Genomic DNA, 18,279 nt, shown 5'->3' on the forward strand with positions numbered 1-18,279 from the left:
TTTAAATCAGATTTCATAAATGTTTAAACTTGTTAGGGTTTTTTCCATCAAACAGTTCAGTATTAGAACACTTGCTTTTACACTCCAACGTTTGCTTGTTTGTGGGGATTTCTGATGAGTTCGCTCCATGACTCATCTTTCTGGTAATCTCCATTCTCCGTCCATCTGGTTGCCATGACACTGCTGTGACAGAGAAGGGGCCATGGCCATTTACAGCCACTGGCCATTAGCTTCAGCCAGGAAATGTTTAGTCTGTGAATAGTAGGTTTGTGAGACATATATTTTGTTACTTCACCATTTCTTCCCTCCTACCTCTCTTCACTGAGTTAACCTCGCCCTGGATGTGGTATGAATACACAGTCGGTGAAGCTGAGGCTTAGACTGTTGATACATCCTGGTTGGCTCTTGTATCGTTGTGTTCTTCTTCTCCTAACTCTTTGATGACTGTGGCCCCGAGGAGACACTGAGATAAAGCGGATAGGAAAAGAATATTAAATGCTGTGGTCTTTCCATGCTTTTTTAAAATTTACACATCTTCTGATCTGACAATTGTGAATGCATTTTTATCTGAATAATTACCAGGGCAGAGCATCACAGTATGAGTGAGCTTTCTGAGGGTAATTATTTCTTTCTAACCCATTGTGAAGTCTGACAACACCTCCTGTGGTGTTCCTGTTGTTTGTGATACTCACAAATTAACATGTTTGACCTCTGCACTGTTGCCTTGCAGAACAGAAAAAACACTGCTGATGATCTGCTGTGAAACGAAGAATTTCATTTTGTAAGCTGAGGCTTAATGCTTGCTGCTAAAATATATCTGCTACTACTACTACTTTATTTCCCAATTATAAGTAACTGCAAAACTCAGCCGATCAACCGATCTCAATGCAAAACCACATCAGATGATTACTCAGGTAATACCCATCTATGCATCCAGTTAGCAAACCTCACATATGCTAGTTAAAGGGGACCTCTCTTTTTTTCCTTTAATGTCCCTGCGTACAATGTATAAAAACCCCATAATAGATCGATGTGTACTAAACTGTCCCCATGAGGGAAATGATTCAAAAGCAACATATGGAACTACATTTGTAGTTCTTTATGATGTCATCTCAGACACACAGCTCTGGCTGTAAGCACAGAAGCCCCACTCACCTGCTGTTCGAACAATTTGGATGGCGGGGGCTAAAAAGGTTATTTTTAAGCTGCTTTAATAGTGTCTATTAAATAAACATGAAGTTGGAAATGAGCACAAGAGGTCCCCTTTAATGTGATTTAGCCTGGAATAGCTGCACGCCACTTTGTAACACAACTCCTCCTTTTGATGCTGGGCCAAACTCAATCAGGAACTTCAGGTTTGTCGCTGCTGGTTTCTCTGTCAGTGCTTGCCTGTGAACGGGTGAGGAGGTTTCTGAACAGAGCCAACACCACCAAATATAAATTATTGCAGATGGAAAGAACAACTCTTTTTTTCTTTCTTTTTTTTACTGTAGTGGTCCTTGCGTCATTGTACCATGTGAATCAGTATTAACTAATTTCCTTGCTGCGGGGTGACTCTTTTCAACCCTCATTATTCAAAGTACTTGCTTTTACCATCCCGCCGTCGCTCCTTATTCTATTACCCCCCTACGTTCTGTTGCACTCCCTCTTTAGCTCCCCCCCTCCATTTATTCAATATCAATGCTAAGGAGGTGTAAATTCATCATGGTGGCAGCCACTGTGCAGAAAATGGAAGGAAAACAGTTCATGTTCGGGATCATTACTGAACTTTACCTCCCTCTCTTTTCTTTTTTCCCCACTATCTGCTTCTTCTGTAAACAAAAGTGTTTGGAATTTCATCCATTAGATGTGGAAAACTGTAGCATGTAAAAACATTGATATTATATCTGCTACATCCTTTAAAAAGCTTACCATAATGTTTTGTTGGGTGCAGTTATTGACATGTTATACTAAGGCCTATTGACTAGACTGCGGTCTCCCAGTGTGAGAAAATACCACATTGATCACCTGTTGAAATGCTTTTATACAATTTTCCTGCCTCTTATTTCACATCAGAGCATTTCATTTACTATTGATTCCCATATCTTCTTTCTGTATCTCCTTTGCAATACAGCGCTCTGTGGCTGCCAGTAATAAGCTGCAGCCATGGTTACTATGACACTGCTGGGGTCTCTACTAGGGCCCGGCCAATAGGAAAGCAGCTCTGCCATCAGGTGGCCTGTAGCTATTTTGAACAGGAGCTGTATGTGAAGTGAAGCAAGCAGCTAAATTAGAGACACAACTCATTGACTTCAGAGAGAGAGACGAGGAGGAGGAGGGGAGGGAGGGGACTGTGGAGGTGGAGGAAATTAGTTCATTTGTTTGCTCAGTCTGTCCACACATTTTGATGGAATTGATGGGAGAAAGGTGTAGAAAGGTTATCAAGTGGTTTCTATTTTTTCTTCTCCCTGTTTCCACTTTTTTGGGATAAAATATTGACTTTTGCGTCCTTCACATTTATTTCTGGCTGCGTGTGACATGAATCAAGTTATTCAAGCACAACTTCATAGTGATCTCTTGTCTCTCCCACTCCCTCTATATTTTGCTGCATCACCGACCTGTTGTACTGAGCGTGTTATTCACAGGTAGTTTCTAACGTCATTTCAGCTCTTATTCTCTAGAAACATCCCCCTGGGTTCCCTTCCAGTGTCTGTTAACCTTCTCTTGGGCAGGGCTTCACATTGGGATGCACCTCTATGGTGTAGAAAATGACTCAGAGTCACTAAGTACAGGCGGCTATCCTCATTAGATGTGGCGTACCACTCACAGGATCATTCTTCCTACTTGATTGGGATGTGGGCGCACCGCTTTGAGTGTTCAAGTAAATGAAACAGGAAGTGGGGATGGTTTGTAAATGCCCGAGGACACAAGGAGTCACTGGCCATTGCCTTGGAAACAGGGAGGAACTACATTTAGTGTGCCGTTGCCAAGTCACAGAGGGCTTCGGTATGACAGGTGGCAGAGCTAGAATCAACATTAGCGTGTGTGGTTTCATTTCAGATCATACAGAGACACGTGAATCCTAATCAAAGGCGTAGAGGAGCATTAACCATGCATAAATGGATGTGCAAACATTCAGCCACCACATGATGCTTCACATATGACCAGCTTCTTTCTCTGAGTAGATATGTTACACTTTATATGAGCTGTTTATTCCTGTTGAATAAACAGACAAATTAAAGATTTAGGAGCATTCAGTTTGTGTTTCTGAGAGCAGTAGTGTTGGCTCCACTGGTACTGCTATGTTAACTTTTCTTTTTAACCTGTAATAGAAGGTTTTTTTGCTCTAACTTGTCATTATAAAGTAAATGTTGATTGCACATTGCAGTGACTGCAGAACTGTACAACAATAACACCGCCTGCATTTTGATTGGTTTCCATAACTCTCGCTTTTACCATGCAAATTCAGTAAACCACCAGGGATGATATTTTCCAGGAAAATGTAGTCTAAATTTACTGCACAAAGAAAGTGTTTGCATTTTGTACCAGAGGTGGTTATGTCATGTTTCTCTGCTCGTTTTTAATATGAAAGCAAACATCTACTGCCTTCGTCTTCTTTCATTTTCTAAAAAACATAACACGAAACCAAACCAGCCTACTTTCTTGTGATAAGATAATCTGCTTTGATATTTTCCACATTACTAATGTAATCCGTTTAAAAACACTCACTGGCCCCTTTATTGGGTGCATGTGTTCAACTACTTATCAAGTAGTTCAAACTGAGCATCAGAATAGGGAAGAAAGGTCACATTGTAGCAAGTCACATTTAAGTGACTTTAAATGTGGTGTGGTTGTTGGTGTTGTTGGTGCCTGGGTAATTCAGAAACTGCTCATCCACTGGGATTTTCCCATAAACCATCTCTTTGGTCACTTTGGTCCTGTGCTGGGTATTTTAAAGTGCTTTATAAATAAAATTGGATTGGATTGGAATGGAATTGGATCTCTTTACAAAGGATGGTTCAAAAAAGAGAAACTATCCAGTGATCAGCATTTCTCTGATATCTGCCTTGGTACCTGCATAACTTCATTGTAACCTCTCGATACAATGAAGTTACTCAGAACACAATCTCTGAATGCACAACATATCAAAACTTGAAGCAGATGGGCTACGTTAGCAGAGGAATACACTGCATGCCACTCCTGTCAGCTAAGAACATTAAACTGAGGCTACAGTTCACACTGATTTACCAAAATTGGACAACAGAAGATTGGAAAAGCATTGTCTGGTCTGATGAGTGCTGAATTCTGTTATTGCGTTTGGATTGATGTAAACCACATGAGCATTTGGATCCATCCTGCCTTGTGTCAGTTGAACAGGCTGTTGTTTAATGTGTAATGTAATTTTCTTTGCACAAAAAGGGGCAGACCCTTATGACCAACTGAGCATCATATAATCCAAAATCTTATGGAATGTTTCTGGCACCTTGTTGAATTTATGCAATAACGAATAAGGCAATACAAATGTGTGTATGCACCTACTGACCAGAGCAAAACAACTGTGATTTCTCATTGTGCAGTGCTGCTAAGATGGCAGTGTAGCTGTATTAATATTAGCATTGGTGAGTCTGTAATTGGTGAGTCTCAGTTGCAGAGGCGGGCGAAGTCATCACGCTTTTTACAGTCATTGCAAAATAAGAGGCCTCAAGCAAATATGTGAGTTTTAGACTCACTCATTAATGTTTTGCAGTTATTAAGAGGAATCAGATCATTTGCACTGTCTAATTTTAACTTGTTTTTTGTTCATTTATTGTAGAGTCTCCTTGGGTGTTTTTAAAGGCACCAATAAATAAAATGTGTTATTATTATGATCATAAAACTTACATGCTGACAGTTCACTGATTGGCATCAGAAATCGTATAAGCTGTTGGAATACTAAATGCAAAATGTTTATTTTAATTGAACTAATTACATCTTAATTATTTTAGGGAAAGGATTTTTTTTTACTAGATTAAAATTTAAAAATAATGTAACGTCCCACCTGCTGTACTCCAAAGAACTACTAGGTGTGCTATTAGACCCACTGGAAAAACACTGGAACGGTTATTATAAAAGTGTGGGAAAAACCTGCAGGTGAAGTCCTCCAGTATAGGAAAGGAAAAAATCTATATTTATTATTAGGATATATATTTATATATCTATAGTTATATTTTAAAAGAAATAGAACTGATTGATTACATGAAAATCATTCTTTCTTATTTAAACCATATATAGTCCTGAATTTGTCTTGTGTCAGTTTTAGAAAAGAAGTAACAGGATGGAACAGATGGAGCAGTGGCTATCAGGAGCCTGAAGTAAAGCTGTTAATGGGTTTATTTCCATTAACAGCTTTTCATAATCACTGAGAATACAAAGATACTTTAACTTAGGCTTATGTGATGGTTGGATTAAACTAGATAGATGAATAAACTCACACTATTACTTCTAATGTTTTCTTACCATTACCTCTACAAAGCAGCTAAGTACTTCATGTAAAGGTATGACAGTTTAACTTTTTTCTTCTTTGCAAAAGTAGGATAAATCACATGTCCTGTGTTGTTGGTGGTTGCTAAGCTTTAAGGAAAACAGAAAGAAACAGCAGCGCCAACAGTAATATTTGACCAGTAATGCACTGAGGGTAGTTACACACTGCTAGTATACTCACGTTCTCCAATCTGTGGATTTATAAAAAAAATATTTGTTGACATACTTTAACTCTAATATTGGCATCAATACTGAAAGAAATTCCTAACAATAGCCGGCCACAGTCCAAAGATATCTGTTATACTCACTGTTTGTCTGAGTACACATGTGCAGGGAATTTTTCATCATCATTGCATATGCTGTATGTCATCTTTGTGCATTCTCACCTCTATTTTAAAAACCCACACCTAGTGACTCATTTTTTCTGCCTGGAACATTCATCTGTCCGCATTTTTGTCAGTACCTCCCACAAAGCATCAGGCAGCCTGTCAGCTCAAAAACGAAAACAGCAACAAGAGAACAAGTGGGATTGTTATATAAATTGAACACTCAAACACTTCAGAAGTTCAGGCTGCCTCCCTCCCTGCGCTGGACTTGCTGAGCAGTACAGCGGGTCGGCTCTGCAGGCTCGGAGGAGGCTCGGGTTTTTGATTGTGGCATGAGTGTCTGAATGCGGGTCAGCAGGAGAGAGTCGAGTTACAGTGCATGAGTGGTGGATGTGTTAGAAACTGTAGCCACTTCATGAGAAATTTATATCCTCGCTGATATTATAAACAGTCCTCGAGCCATTTTTTTTCCCTCTCCACATCTTTCTGTCTGTACTTGACACACCCACACACACTGAATCTATTGTGCCTGTGCAAAAAATAAGATTTAACACCCCGGCCGCTCTCGATGCTGCGGTGGAAGTGTCGGCAAATGAAAATGTTATGCATCCTTCCAACCTCGAATAACACAGAGTCAGCTTCATGCATGTGATGGGCGGGGTCCTCTTTGTGTTTATTTAGGTTGCACTTCACAAGGTAGTCTTGATATTATAATCTCAGGATATTTAAAAAAAAAAAAAAAACAGGCTGCAACCTTTACTCCTCATATTGAGGAGCAGGTGAAAGATACATAGCTGGATTTAAGGTGCAACACGAGTGGACTGATGGGCATGCAATTCATCAGTTAGACTGCAAACCTCATGCTCATTTGGTCTAACTCTGCTTTCATTATATGAACGCTTTGTGCATTTCAGGGCTCTGCAGACTCCTACACCAGCCGACCGTCGGACTCGGACGTGTCCCTGGAGGAGGACCCTGAGGCTCTGAGGAAGGAGGCCGACAGGCAGGCTCTCGCCACACTCGAGAAAGCAAAGGTCAGAGATCAAGCCTTCCACATCCATCTCTTATGCTGTGTGCTCATCCTTATTGAGTAACTGTCACGTGATTAAGTGTTTGGACACAGTTAAATCTCTTCAGCTCTGTCAGGCAGCTCTAAAGTGTGATTTAGTGAGCTGTTCTGTGCATACTAATACCTTTTCTTCCATCTTGGCTCCAGACCAAACCAGTGGCATTTGCTGTGCGTACAAATGTTGGTTACAACCCAGGCCCCAATGATGATGTTCCTGTGCAGGGCATGGCCATCTCCTTTGAAGCCAAAGACTTCTTGCACATTAAAGAGGTTTGAACTTATTTCATTCTCCTATTATAGAGTCATTTCAGTATATTTTTCACACTGAGAGACATTTCTGTGGCTTAGAGCACCAACGTTAACTAAAGTTAATGCTTTTGAGTTCGAGGGAGGATATTTTGGATTTTGGATGATATTGGGAAAAGAATGCCAGTAGCATATTGGCCCCATCCAAAAACTGTCAGTGGTGGTGGGTGGGAAACCAATGAGGGATCATGCTACAACTTATTGCACTGCCTCCTTCTTTTGTAAAGCCTAGCCAGGCCATGAGTGGGAGTTAGCAGCAATACAAGCTGCAGTGCAGTGAGAAATAGGTGATCCAAATTTGGGAAAAAATGGGAAAATATTTGCTAAATAAAAGTAGTGCTCTGATTTGTTTAATACTCTTTAATACTTTGAGTGACTCAAGATACAGAATTGTGCGTTTTTACCAAGTTTGGGCTGTCATTTAGCTTGTCGTACAGTTTATATTTAGTGTAAAGTTTCATATAAAATCTTAAGAATCATAACCAAAAAGTTTTAAATGACACAAGTTTTAATGCAGCCCTATTTGGGAAAAAATTCTGGCTGCAGAAATGCTCTTGTGCTCTACTGGAGTAGTGATGATTCACAGTTTAAATTAAGCCTTATTTAGCTTATATTGGACCTTGGTGCAGGCCCTCTTCTGTTTGAGATGAGACACTTTAGCTCCTCTCCTTTTAAGGCTGCTCTCTCTTTTAGCCAAACATCTTCCGATAGTCCTCCCTTGGCATATAGAAGGTTTGAAACTACAGCCATATTTGTACAATGGTGGATTCTCATGTTTCCATGGCAGAAAATAAGGCTCAAATGGTAAAATACATGTGTATAAAATCCTGCATTGCCCTCTGATGCCTGTATGTTCTGAATACAGAAGTACAACAATGACTGGTGGATCGGGCGTCTGGTGAAAGAGGGCTGTGAGGTGGGCTTCATTCCCAGCCCGGTCAAACTGGAGAACACCCGTCTGCTGCAGGAGCAGAGGATGAGGCAAAACCGACTCAGCTCCAGGTAACAATGAAGAGCGAGCTCTCTGCGTCTGCGTTATCAGCAGCACAAACAAGAACCCCACTCTTTAAAACAGGTCACACATGAGTCACACATCACTCACCGGCAATGTAAAACATACTGAAATAGACAAAAGCACTGCTGTGAGTCACTCTGTTCCTCAGTGCATCCATAGTATAGTATGTACAAAAGTCTCTATAGTCTCTGTATTTACACATGCAGTAGAGGAATGTTAAATACTGAACTATTTAAATGTCAATGCTGAAACAGATTTGAATATAAATATTAGTTGAATATGAATTTCTACACACAATCAGCAGCTAATTTAAGCCTTTTTCCACGTGTTCTCTTTGTTTTTTAATGTTTATATTCACATCATTATATGTAACAATTTGTGTCTTTTTCTTTGTTTAAGGTAGAAAATAAAAATTAAATCAAAAAGAATCATGTATCGTCCTCCAAGCTATGATTTCTGCATGTTTTTCTGTATTTCAGTAAATCTGGAGGAAGTTCTAGTCTTGATGTTGCCACGGGAACCCGCAGGCCTACTCCACCTGGAACAGGTGAGGTCACAAGGTCGCCCTGTCACGTGGAAACATAGTGCCTGTCTGTGTGTGTGTGTTTGTGTGGGCACCTGAAAGGGTGAGAGAGACCAAGAGTGAGAGAGAGAGAGAGCAAGATGAGACGGGCTCCTGATATTTAGATGAAGATTTTAATTGGCTAGTTAGTCAGGCATGATGATGAATCACAGCGTGTCTCAGTGGGTTGCTGTGTGAAGCGAGAAAGGTCTTAGGAGGTCTGTCATTAGCACACAAGACGGGACTGAAATAGAGCCGAAAATGAACTTCACTCATTAAACTTGTTAAGTATGTCTGGCTGACAGAGAGAAGGAGAGACGGTGGAGGAACTGGGTAAACATAAACATCTCTTGATTGACTTTAAAAGGTTTTGCATATCTGTGTAACAGAAACAGAAATATCATCTCTCTAACACACCTTGTACATCCTAAGTTGTTGTTCTGACTCAAAGTCAGAATTTGACATAGATTCGAGATATAATAGAAAGAGAGCATTAGATATATACACACGTTTTAATGAGCTAGTAAGTGGATTTTGTTACTTTTGTACAATTTTGTTACAATTACTCAACCCTCCCAATATATACCTTCAAAACAAGACACCTGCAAGGCCCCATTCACCCTCCCTCATCCCTATAGCAACACACACCCTGTCTCCACCCCAAAACTTCCCTCTTTGCTTGATTCCTTCTTTCCTACCTGTACCTTTTTCCAGTTCTCGCTGCAGCCACCCTTCCCAGCGGTTCGTTCACATCTTTACTTCAGGTTTTGTTGCTTTCTCGTCGCACCAAATTCACTTTCTGTGCTCTGCCTCATAAAATGTGGTCTGTTCTTTTGAAGACTCTTGTAAGTGTCGTTTCCAGTTTAAATCATACTCTGTGTCACTTTTTTCCAGTCTCTGTGCCATCTCTTGCCTCTTTCTGGATGCATCTCACACTTTATTCTTCCCCCTCTTGCCTTTTCTCCCTTCCGCTATTCTCTCTGCTCTCATCACTTTTCACTCCACCTCATCTCGCTTTCTCCTCTTTCTCCTGTTCTTTTGTTCCGTCTCTCCAACGTCCACCCTCCCCATCATCAGCTCACGTGGACATGTCCACAGTGGCCTTTGACGTTGACCCCCTCGACCTGGAGGCTGAGGAGGCCCCTGAGTCCCAGGGTGACCCTCGCTCTTCCAAGAGCATGTCAGGCAGCGTAACATCCCCCCAGGCCAACATCCACCGACTGCCCTTCTTTAAGAAGGTAACATTAGAGGGCCAGGTGATATCTCTCCTCCTCCGTCCTGCATTTGCCCCCCTTTCCTCCAAGATATCCAGGTTTAAGCTGTCCTTCTTCCACTCTACATCTCTCACTAACCTCTCATAACTGATCCGTCCCTGCTGCTGCTATAGATCCAAAATCTAACACTGTTTGGCCCCTCAGGCTCCCACGGTTACACTGATATGTTTGGATGTGCTTGTTGAGCTGGGAGAGGCGTTGAACTAACTGATCCTCTCTGAAATGGCTGCTGCTGGATATCAGTCTGAATCTGTTTGAAAATGAATTCACAGTGGAGGCAGTCAGTGTAAACTCTGCTTTAATCAACAAACAGCTCCTCTCCCAATTCCCCCACCCCTCTAATCCAAACCTGTCAATAACTAAATGTGCTCTTGTGTTTTGTGCTTTTTTTTGTCTCCTCTGGCTTTTGTGTGGATTGATACTGTAGGTGGCCCGGCTAAACAGAAACAGAAGTCGGTGAGTGTGGCTGATCTTCAAGACTAACCTCTAGCATTTCGTCTTTCTTCCTCCGTCTCCTCGTCTTCTGTTTGTTGTCTCCTCTTTTTATTCTGTGTATCACTTCTGATGCTCGTTAGCGCAAAAATATTCACTGGATCATTTGTAAATTGTGGTGACACTTCTGTCATTTCCTCAGAGCGTGTATCACAGCTGTTAGTGTGCAGATGCAGGTGCAGAGCCGTCCCAGACCCTGTTAGTCAGCGCGTGGCTATAATGCGTCCTGACATGCTTTCATTTTCATTTGTGATGGTTGATTTGAGTCACAGTGGCCCACAATCAGCTGTTTTTATGCTTTTCAACACAATTTCAATCACACGTAAAGGCTGAAGGCTGTTGCGGTAGGAGTAAAAAAAAACAAGCAACACCATTTGCACTGCAATACATATCACAGCAATATCTCATAAGTTTTAAAATTTTAAAACATTTCACTACATGTTATTATTAATATATTTATTTATTATGCACTTTTAGCCCACTTTAGGACGTTTATAACTCCCGGGCATTTCAATTAAAAAATGAAAATTGCACTCTAATAAATGAAATAACTACAGAGCAGGAGAGAAAAGAAGCCTGAAAGGTTTAATCAAACATCCCACTCACTGAAGAGAAAAGACATTATTATAGTTTATTATTATGAATCTAGTGAGTGTGTGTGTGTGTGTGGGGGGGGGCAGAAACGCTATATTCACAAGAGTAAAACACAAAAATGAGGAATTTAGCTGGACAGCTAGGGAAAACAAACAGGAGAGAAAACATGATGCCAGATAACATGAGAGTATAATCAGACATCTGCACAGAGGACAAAGGGGAAAAGGCAACTGTGGTTGCAGTCATATAGTCAGTTTCAAGGTTATTAACTGAGTGAAGTATCTACATAACAGTTAATAAGATCTGTTCATCTTCTCTGGATACTAAGGAAAGGTAGTTCAGTACTTACTTTATTACCTCCTTTAGCAGCAGATATATTGGACAAGGGAAGAAGATAAGCTGTCATAGGATTCATAGCAATGCATCATCATACCATGATGATCAACAAAAGTGACAAAGTGAAACATTTTGTGTAAAAGTTTTTATATAAATGTTTCATTTTGTACTATAGGATGCTAAGATGTTTCATATTTACAATAGCAGAGTGTTAAACCCACAGCTGAAGCAATGAAGTGATGGGAATTGAAGGGAATTTGACTTTACTCATGGAGTAAAATTGTAAAATTGAGAAAAGTGGTTATACTGGCTATGTCTTTAGTAAAGTCATAAGAAAATAAGATTTATTTCCTAAAGACCATAAGCTTGCTTTTCTTTAAAGTATGAGTTATGAAAAGAAAAGGGAAGGGAAGTAAAACTAGAAGAATAACCACCTTTAAAGTAAAAGAGGAAATGACAAAATCACTAAACTGGGGAAAACAGGTAACAGGTACTGATATAAATTACAGACAGGAGAAAGCAAGTGAGGGAATCCTCAAGCTACACTACTAATACTATAATCACAAGAAGAAAGAACAAGAGCCAAAATTGAACGATATCAACAACAAAAAAACTGAGATTGTGACATTTTCTCCCTGGCTGACTAAAATACTTTAAGTTCTTTCTTTCAATTCATGGTTGAAACCTAAACAAATATGGATCGGCCCCCACAATAGACTGGGAAAGCTATCCAGCTTTACCCCACCTTTCACCCTCTGACAGCTGGGATAAGCTCCAGTCCTTCCATGGCTCTTAAAATGGATTAGCGGACATGATGGATATGCAGAAGCACATGTAAGATCATTGAATATAAGATAAGATATATTTTATTTACACCAAAGCTGTGAAATTTCTTTGTTACAGTAATGAAGTAAAAATGAAGCCGGGGTTAATGCCCATCAATTCTTCCATTTCCATCCAATTCTGGAGCTGAATCAGTGTCATAATAAAATTTTTACTTATTATTGCAATATGATATAAGGAAAACTGTATATCTAACATGAAGTTCAATGAAAGGATGGGTAAGTCAGGTAATTTGATTCCCACATTATACGTGTAATCATCTTCAGAGTTTTCCAGTTTAATCTTTCGTCTACTAGAGCTCACAAACATTTTCTGCGTGACACCTGATGGAAATTCACAGTCATCCTTTGCATCATTTTTGAAAAGTATTGCATATAAATTTGGGTTTTTTCTGTTGTATAAACATGAAACTGTGAAACCGAATATCTCCACGCTGGAAATATATAACATGTGATTGGACAAGAACAATAAACCATGTGTCACTCCTCCCCGTGCTAAATTGTTCGCTGCGCTCCTGTTTTTCCGAACGAATGAGTAGTGTTGTGATGTTCAGGGCTCCAGCTCTGCCCCTTTATAGACAAGAGCCATTTGGAAGCTTTTATAATATGTATTTTTAGCTTCTGTGAATACAAATGGGGTGAAATGAGCTTCCGTTGTTCTGCTTTATGTAATGTAATGTAGAAGCGCGGGACACTCAAGCGCTTTCTCTTGCCTGAAGTGCTGTACAGCATGCACAGGGGCGGGGGCGTGCTTGGAGTACAAATGTAGAAAAGGTAAAAAAAATAAAAATAAATTTAAAAAAGCATCCAGTTTCATTATCAGAGTATATCAGACATGTGACTCCTTCTATCCCTTTCTCACTAACAGAGGACAGAAGCTAATGGATCAGTTGATAATTTACAAATGAGCCTAAAGTTCAACAATGCAGGTGGAAATTTGATTATAAATGCTACACTGGTTTTTTTGTTTTAGTTTTTTTTACTTTATTTATTTATTTGAAGACATTTGGATTAAATAATGAATGGATAACTTACTAAGAGCTTTCTTTAAATATAAGAAAGTTGCAGCCAAGACGTAAAACATGATTTTTTTACTGTAAAATACTACTCGTACTGCAAACAATACTTTGCAGCAATTATGTGACAGTGCAGAAGGAAAAGAAAGAGCTGCAAAGGATGACGTTTGTCTTAAGAGCTGCGACGCAGTCACAAGATTTCTCCTGACAACCTGGCGTCTGGGTTAATTACGGGCACTTTAATTATGTGAGACTGCAGACTGAGAAATAGAAGCCAGGGCTTTCGGTGAGAAATTGATCCCTGACCCTGAACATTCGTAGACACTCAATAACGCAAATGGACTCCAAACTTCTGGAACTCTCCATCCATCAATCTGACTGCTCACAGAAGAGAAGGAGGGTTTATGGGGAGTGGGCGGGGCTGTTTTGTGTCAAGTTAATGTTGATTTGTATGTGAGTATAACCCTGTGACTGCAGGTCTTGTGAGGTCTTTGGAAATGTGCTGAGTGTATGTTCAAACGTGATAACGTGACACCAACTCACGTGCTGTGTTGTCCGTGCTCAGATGGAGCATGTCCCCCCTTACGACGTGGTTCCCTCCATGAGGCCCATCGTTCTAGTCGGACCTTCACTCAAAGGCTATGAAGTAAGGAGAAGCAGCGCATTCTCGGCATGTAATTTTTACTTTCATTGGATATTACTATTAAATATTGTCTGATGTTTTTCTAGGTGACGGACATGATGCAGAAAGCACTTTTTGACTTCCTGAAACACAAGTTTGAGGGCAGGTAAGAATGGAGGCTTATACCCATCCAGGATTTTTGTTTTTTAATGATTATGCATAATCATATACACTCGCCGGCCACTTCATTAGGTACATCTTGTCCAGCCCTTTAACCAGTTTGGACCCGATAACTTCCTCAAGTCTTTGTGGCATTTATTTAACAATGTGCTGGAAATATTGCTCAAAGATTTTGGTCCAGATTGACATGAAATCAGTTCCAGCACACCCCAAAGATGCCCTATTGGACAGAGATCTGATGACCGTGAAGGCTGTTTTTGTGCTTTTATTTGTGCTTTTTTGTTTTTTAACATCAAATTTGGACCCAACCATCCAAATTTCACAGCACAAATTGAAATTCAGTAAGACCACGCAACTTTTTTCCCCCAATATTCTGTTGTCCAGTTATAGCCTCAGCTTCCAGTTCTTAGCTGACAAGAGAGGTACCCGGTGTGGTCTTCTGCTGCTGTAGCCCATCTGCTTCAATGTTCAACATGTTGTGATTCAGAGATCATTTTCTGCAAACATTGATTTTAACAAGGGGTTATTTGAATTACTGTTGCCTTTACTTACCTCAGGTTACAGCTTGAAGTAGTCTTGTCATTCTCCTCTGACCTCTGACATCACCGAGCCATTTGTACCAAGAAAACTGGAGTTTACTGGATATTTCCTCTTTTTTGGACCATTCTCTGTAACCCCTAGAGATGATTGTGTGGGGAAATCCCAGCAGATCCTGTAGATTAGCAGTTTCTGAAATAATGAGACCAGCCTGTATGGCATCAACAATCATGCCACATTAAAAATCACCTAAATCACCTTTCATCTCCATTCTGATGCTTAGTTTGAACTTCAATAGGTCATCCTGACCCCGTCTACATGCCTAAAACACACTGATTAAATACTTCGATTAGTGAGCAGTTGAACAGTTGTACCTAATAAAGTGGCCCATCAGTGTACATAACATTACTGGATCATAATATTGATTCATTAAGGTGTATATCCCTTAAATGTTATAGCCTGAGATGGATTACAGAGATCAGTATTTGCATTAGAAGTGGAAAGCACTGTAACATAATTACTTAAATGACATAAAAGTACAGTAAAACTGTATATGAGTAAGTGTTACTTTAAACGTCCTATTTATGCCTTCATCCACTGATATTGAGGACTGCAAGATGAACAGTCTAGTTGGGGGTACAAAGGGAGGCCAATCATAATTCTGTGTCACTCCATGCCCCTCCCCCATCTTGACACACCCTTGCAGCCATGATAGACTCTCTAAATTTAATAGGTTTCTTTTTACTGACCCAGTAATGTGCTGGCTCTCTGTTTCAGGATATCCATCACACGGGTGACGGCCGACATCTCTCTGGCCAAACGTTCAGTCCTCAACAACCCGAGCAAACACACTATCATCGAGCGCTCCAGTACCCGCTCGAGCCTGGGTAAGAGGACGCTTTTGTTATCCGCAAACCACAACGGACAGAATCACACTGAGAAAAGCAACGCAAACAGTTAATGACAATTAGGATTTTATTTTTACTATTTCAGCAGGTGACAAATTAAAGTTTAGGGAGAATATTAGTGTAGTGTATTTTTGTTCATCACATCATGTTACTGAACATCTTTCACTGTCCTTCATATCTATATTTCTTTAAGTGTGTTTCTCTTTTATTTAGACAGACAAGAGTCCATTAATATTGCGTTGTTGTTGTTTTTTAAATACTCAACAGCAGCTGGTAAAGTAGATTTTTAGCAAATGTTACTAAAACAGGAGAAACATTGCATTTGCTATTTCATATCAGCCACACAGGGAATGTTGGAGTGATCAAGAAGACAGTGTGTTTCTGTGTGTGGACATATCTCCCACAAGCTGACTTATGAATTATTAAAGGGATGACTGACCCCAAAATCAAATTTACATATTTTCCTCTTGTCCATAGTGCCAATTATTCATCTAGGTTGTTATGGTGATTTGCCAGTTTTTTAAGATTTTAAAGGTGTCTGCCCTCGCTTGCATGTAATGAGACTAGATAGCACTCAGCTTAAATTTCCCTCAATCATGACCCATTTCACAATATATGTCCACAAGTCTTGTTATAAGCAGTGTTATGGAGGAGCAGTATCTACAGTTAAGTGAAACTACTGCTTCCATAGGAATTAAGAGGGAAAGTAGCTGCCAGATCCTGCTAATTAAATCCATAAGCACCAGTGGTGGCAGTCATTGAATCGATCATGAAGTCTAGAGTCAAATGTGAAGCCATCTGCCATCAGCTAACGCTTGGCCAAAATCAGGTCATGCAGCATAATGACCGAAAAGGCATAAAGGTGTTGCAGTGGCCCAGTCAGAGTCCAGACGTCCACCTGACTGAAATCCTGCCGGTGCCTTAAAAAAGCTGTGCACAAACACATGCCAACTGCCAATGGCTGCGCCTCTCTGAGCCTGGGTCTGCTTGAGGCCTCTTCTTGTTAAAAAGGAGTTCTTACTCTCCACTGTCACTATATGCTTGCTCATACGGTGTCATATGAGTACTGGGCTTTTCAGCATTTTTTAGAACTTCTATCCGTTCATCCATCTTCCACTTATCCAAATCAGGGTCGTGGGGGGTTAGAGCATATCCCAGCTGGGCAACTGGATAAGGTCCCAGTCTGTCATAGGGTTGACACAGAGAAAAGACAATCATTCACCCTCATACCTATGGCCAATTTACCTTGGAGATAACAGGTAAGAATCACAGACAAGGGCTGGTATCTTGAGATCTGAGGAGCTCACAGAAAAATGGCCTAGATAAATAAAACGCACTACAGGCACTACACAAGTTACATGTATATTTGATTATGGGGTGAGCTATAACTTATAGTCTTTAGACAACAGTCACACTCTTCTTCATACAAATATAAACTTTAAATACTTAAAGATAAATTTTTTAAATTGGGATCAGTCTATGGCTGGGTTTAGTCTTTTTATTCGACTTCTTAATAAGAAGACAAATGTAGAAAATCATCAGACTTAATATCTTTTAAGCTTTACACATTAAGAATATGTGTAAAATAGCATACTGTCTGTATACAAGCACAAAATGAAGCTCTTAAAGCTGAATGTTTGAGAAAAAAAACACTATGAAAGTTGGACTATTTCAGCATCAGTGTCGTCAGAGGTGTGGTTAACAGTGACATCACGTGGAGGAATTTTCTTTAAAATTTATACATGATAAATCTGAATATTTTAGGTTAGATAATTCCTAACAATCAGTTCTAGCAGTTAACATACTTCAGTTTCAAGTTTGAGGTGTATCATCCAAAGACACGAGACTGTCACTTATTTTCCTTTTACACCTGCTCCGATTGCCTGAGTCTGATCTGGCCTCCTCTCTCTCTTCATCCTGTCTACACCCATCCTCCCCCCTTTCTCTCCCACCACCCATCCTCTTCCTCCTCTGTCTTTTGATTCAGACGTACTGGGTACGTATGCTCTTCCCACAAACAAAACAATGAAGCATCTCTTTCTCTTTCCTTCCCCTCCCCTTTTTCTTCTAACTATATTCATCATCTGCTCATACATCGTTGTCTGCCTGTCTGCTTGCCTGTCAGTTTCTCTGTTCCTCATACTTCTGTGTGACAGCCTGTAGTCTCTTAACAAAAAGAAACCAATTACAAAACCCAAGCAGGAAGAGATCCGTGGGAGGGCAGCAGAGCGGCTGGTAGCAGAGAGGGAAGACGATACTCTCCCATCCTGCTGTCACCCTTATGTTGTGACTCATAATGCTGTTTATCTTCAGTCATACCCAAGGATAGCATCTATTGCAGCTGGACCTTGCCTTTTAAATTCAGTCATGTCATCACGGGGGAGCAAATGTCTCTCTGAAGTTAAATCCAAATTCGCGGAAGGCTTTGTCGAGGTTAATGGAAACCTTGGCTGCTGTTTCTTTGTACAAGTTAAAAGTTCACGTCTCTTGTCATTCTGCAGAGACCCCGTTTCGCCTCCGGCTTTAATTCTCTATCCTTTAGCCCTCTGGAGGCTGCTGAAATGTGCGGGCCACGTCTCTGTGCAGATTGCCTTGCCCCTGTTATCTCTCTTTGCCGCTTGGGTTGGCAGCGCACACACACCTCGGAGGCGCTGAGGGTTGACCAGACAGACGAGGAACATTCTGGTTTTCTGTTTTAATC

The 18,279-nt window shown here is 40.4% G+C and overlaps 1 protein-coding gene across 6 annotated transcripts in view; it reads left to right on the forward strand.

The window, feature by feature from the left end:
- Window positions 1–18,279, forward strand: part of cacnb1 (calcium channel, voltage-dependent, beta 1 subunit) — a 40,061-nt gene that overhangs the window by 15,320 nt on the left and 6,462 nt on the right. For 2 of the 6 annotated variants that reach the window (XM_005468888.4, XM_005468891.4), the window contains 9 exons: window positions 6,740–6,859; window positions 7,042–7,164; window positions 8,066–8,202; window positions 8,695–8,762; window positions 9,855–10,015; window positions 13,897–13,977; window positions 14,061–14,119; window positions 15,448–15,557; window positions 17,566–17,574. In XM_005468888.4, the coding sequence (XP_005468945.1) occupies window positions 6,740–6,859; window positions 7,042–7,164; window positions 8,066–8,202; window positions 8,695–8,762; window positions 9,855–10,015; window positions 13,897–13,977; window positions 14,061–14,119; window positions 15,448–15,557; window positions 17,566–17,574 (868 nt within the window). Of the gene's footprint in view, window positions 1–6,739; window positions 6,860–7,041; window positions 7,165–8,065; window positions 8,203–8,694; window positions 8,763–9,854; window positions 10,016–10,478; window positions 10,508–13,896; window positions 13,978–14,060; window positions 14,120–15,447; window positions 15,558–17,565; window positions 17,575–18,279 lie in introns of all 6 variants that reach the window. The other 4 variants (XM_003442010.5, XM_005468889.4, XM_005468890.4 and 1 more) reach the window with 3 other exon arrangements.

Source organism: Oreochromis niloticus, linkage group LG4 (assembly GCF_001858045.2).
Source record: "Oreochromis niloticus isolate F11D_XX linkage group LG4, O_niloticus_UMD_NMBU, whole genome shotgun sequence".
Classification (NCBI taxonomy): domain Eukaryota; kingdom Metazoa; phylum Chordata; class Actinopteri; order Cichliformes; family Cichlidae; genus Oreochromis; species Oreochromis niloticus.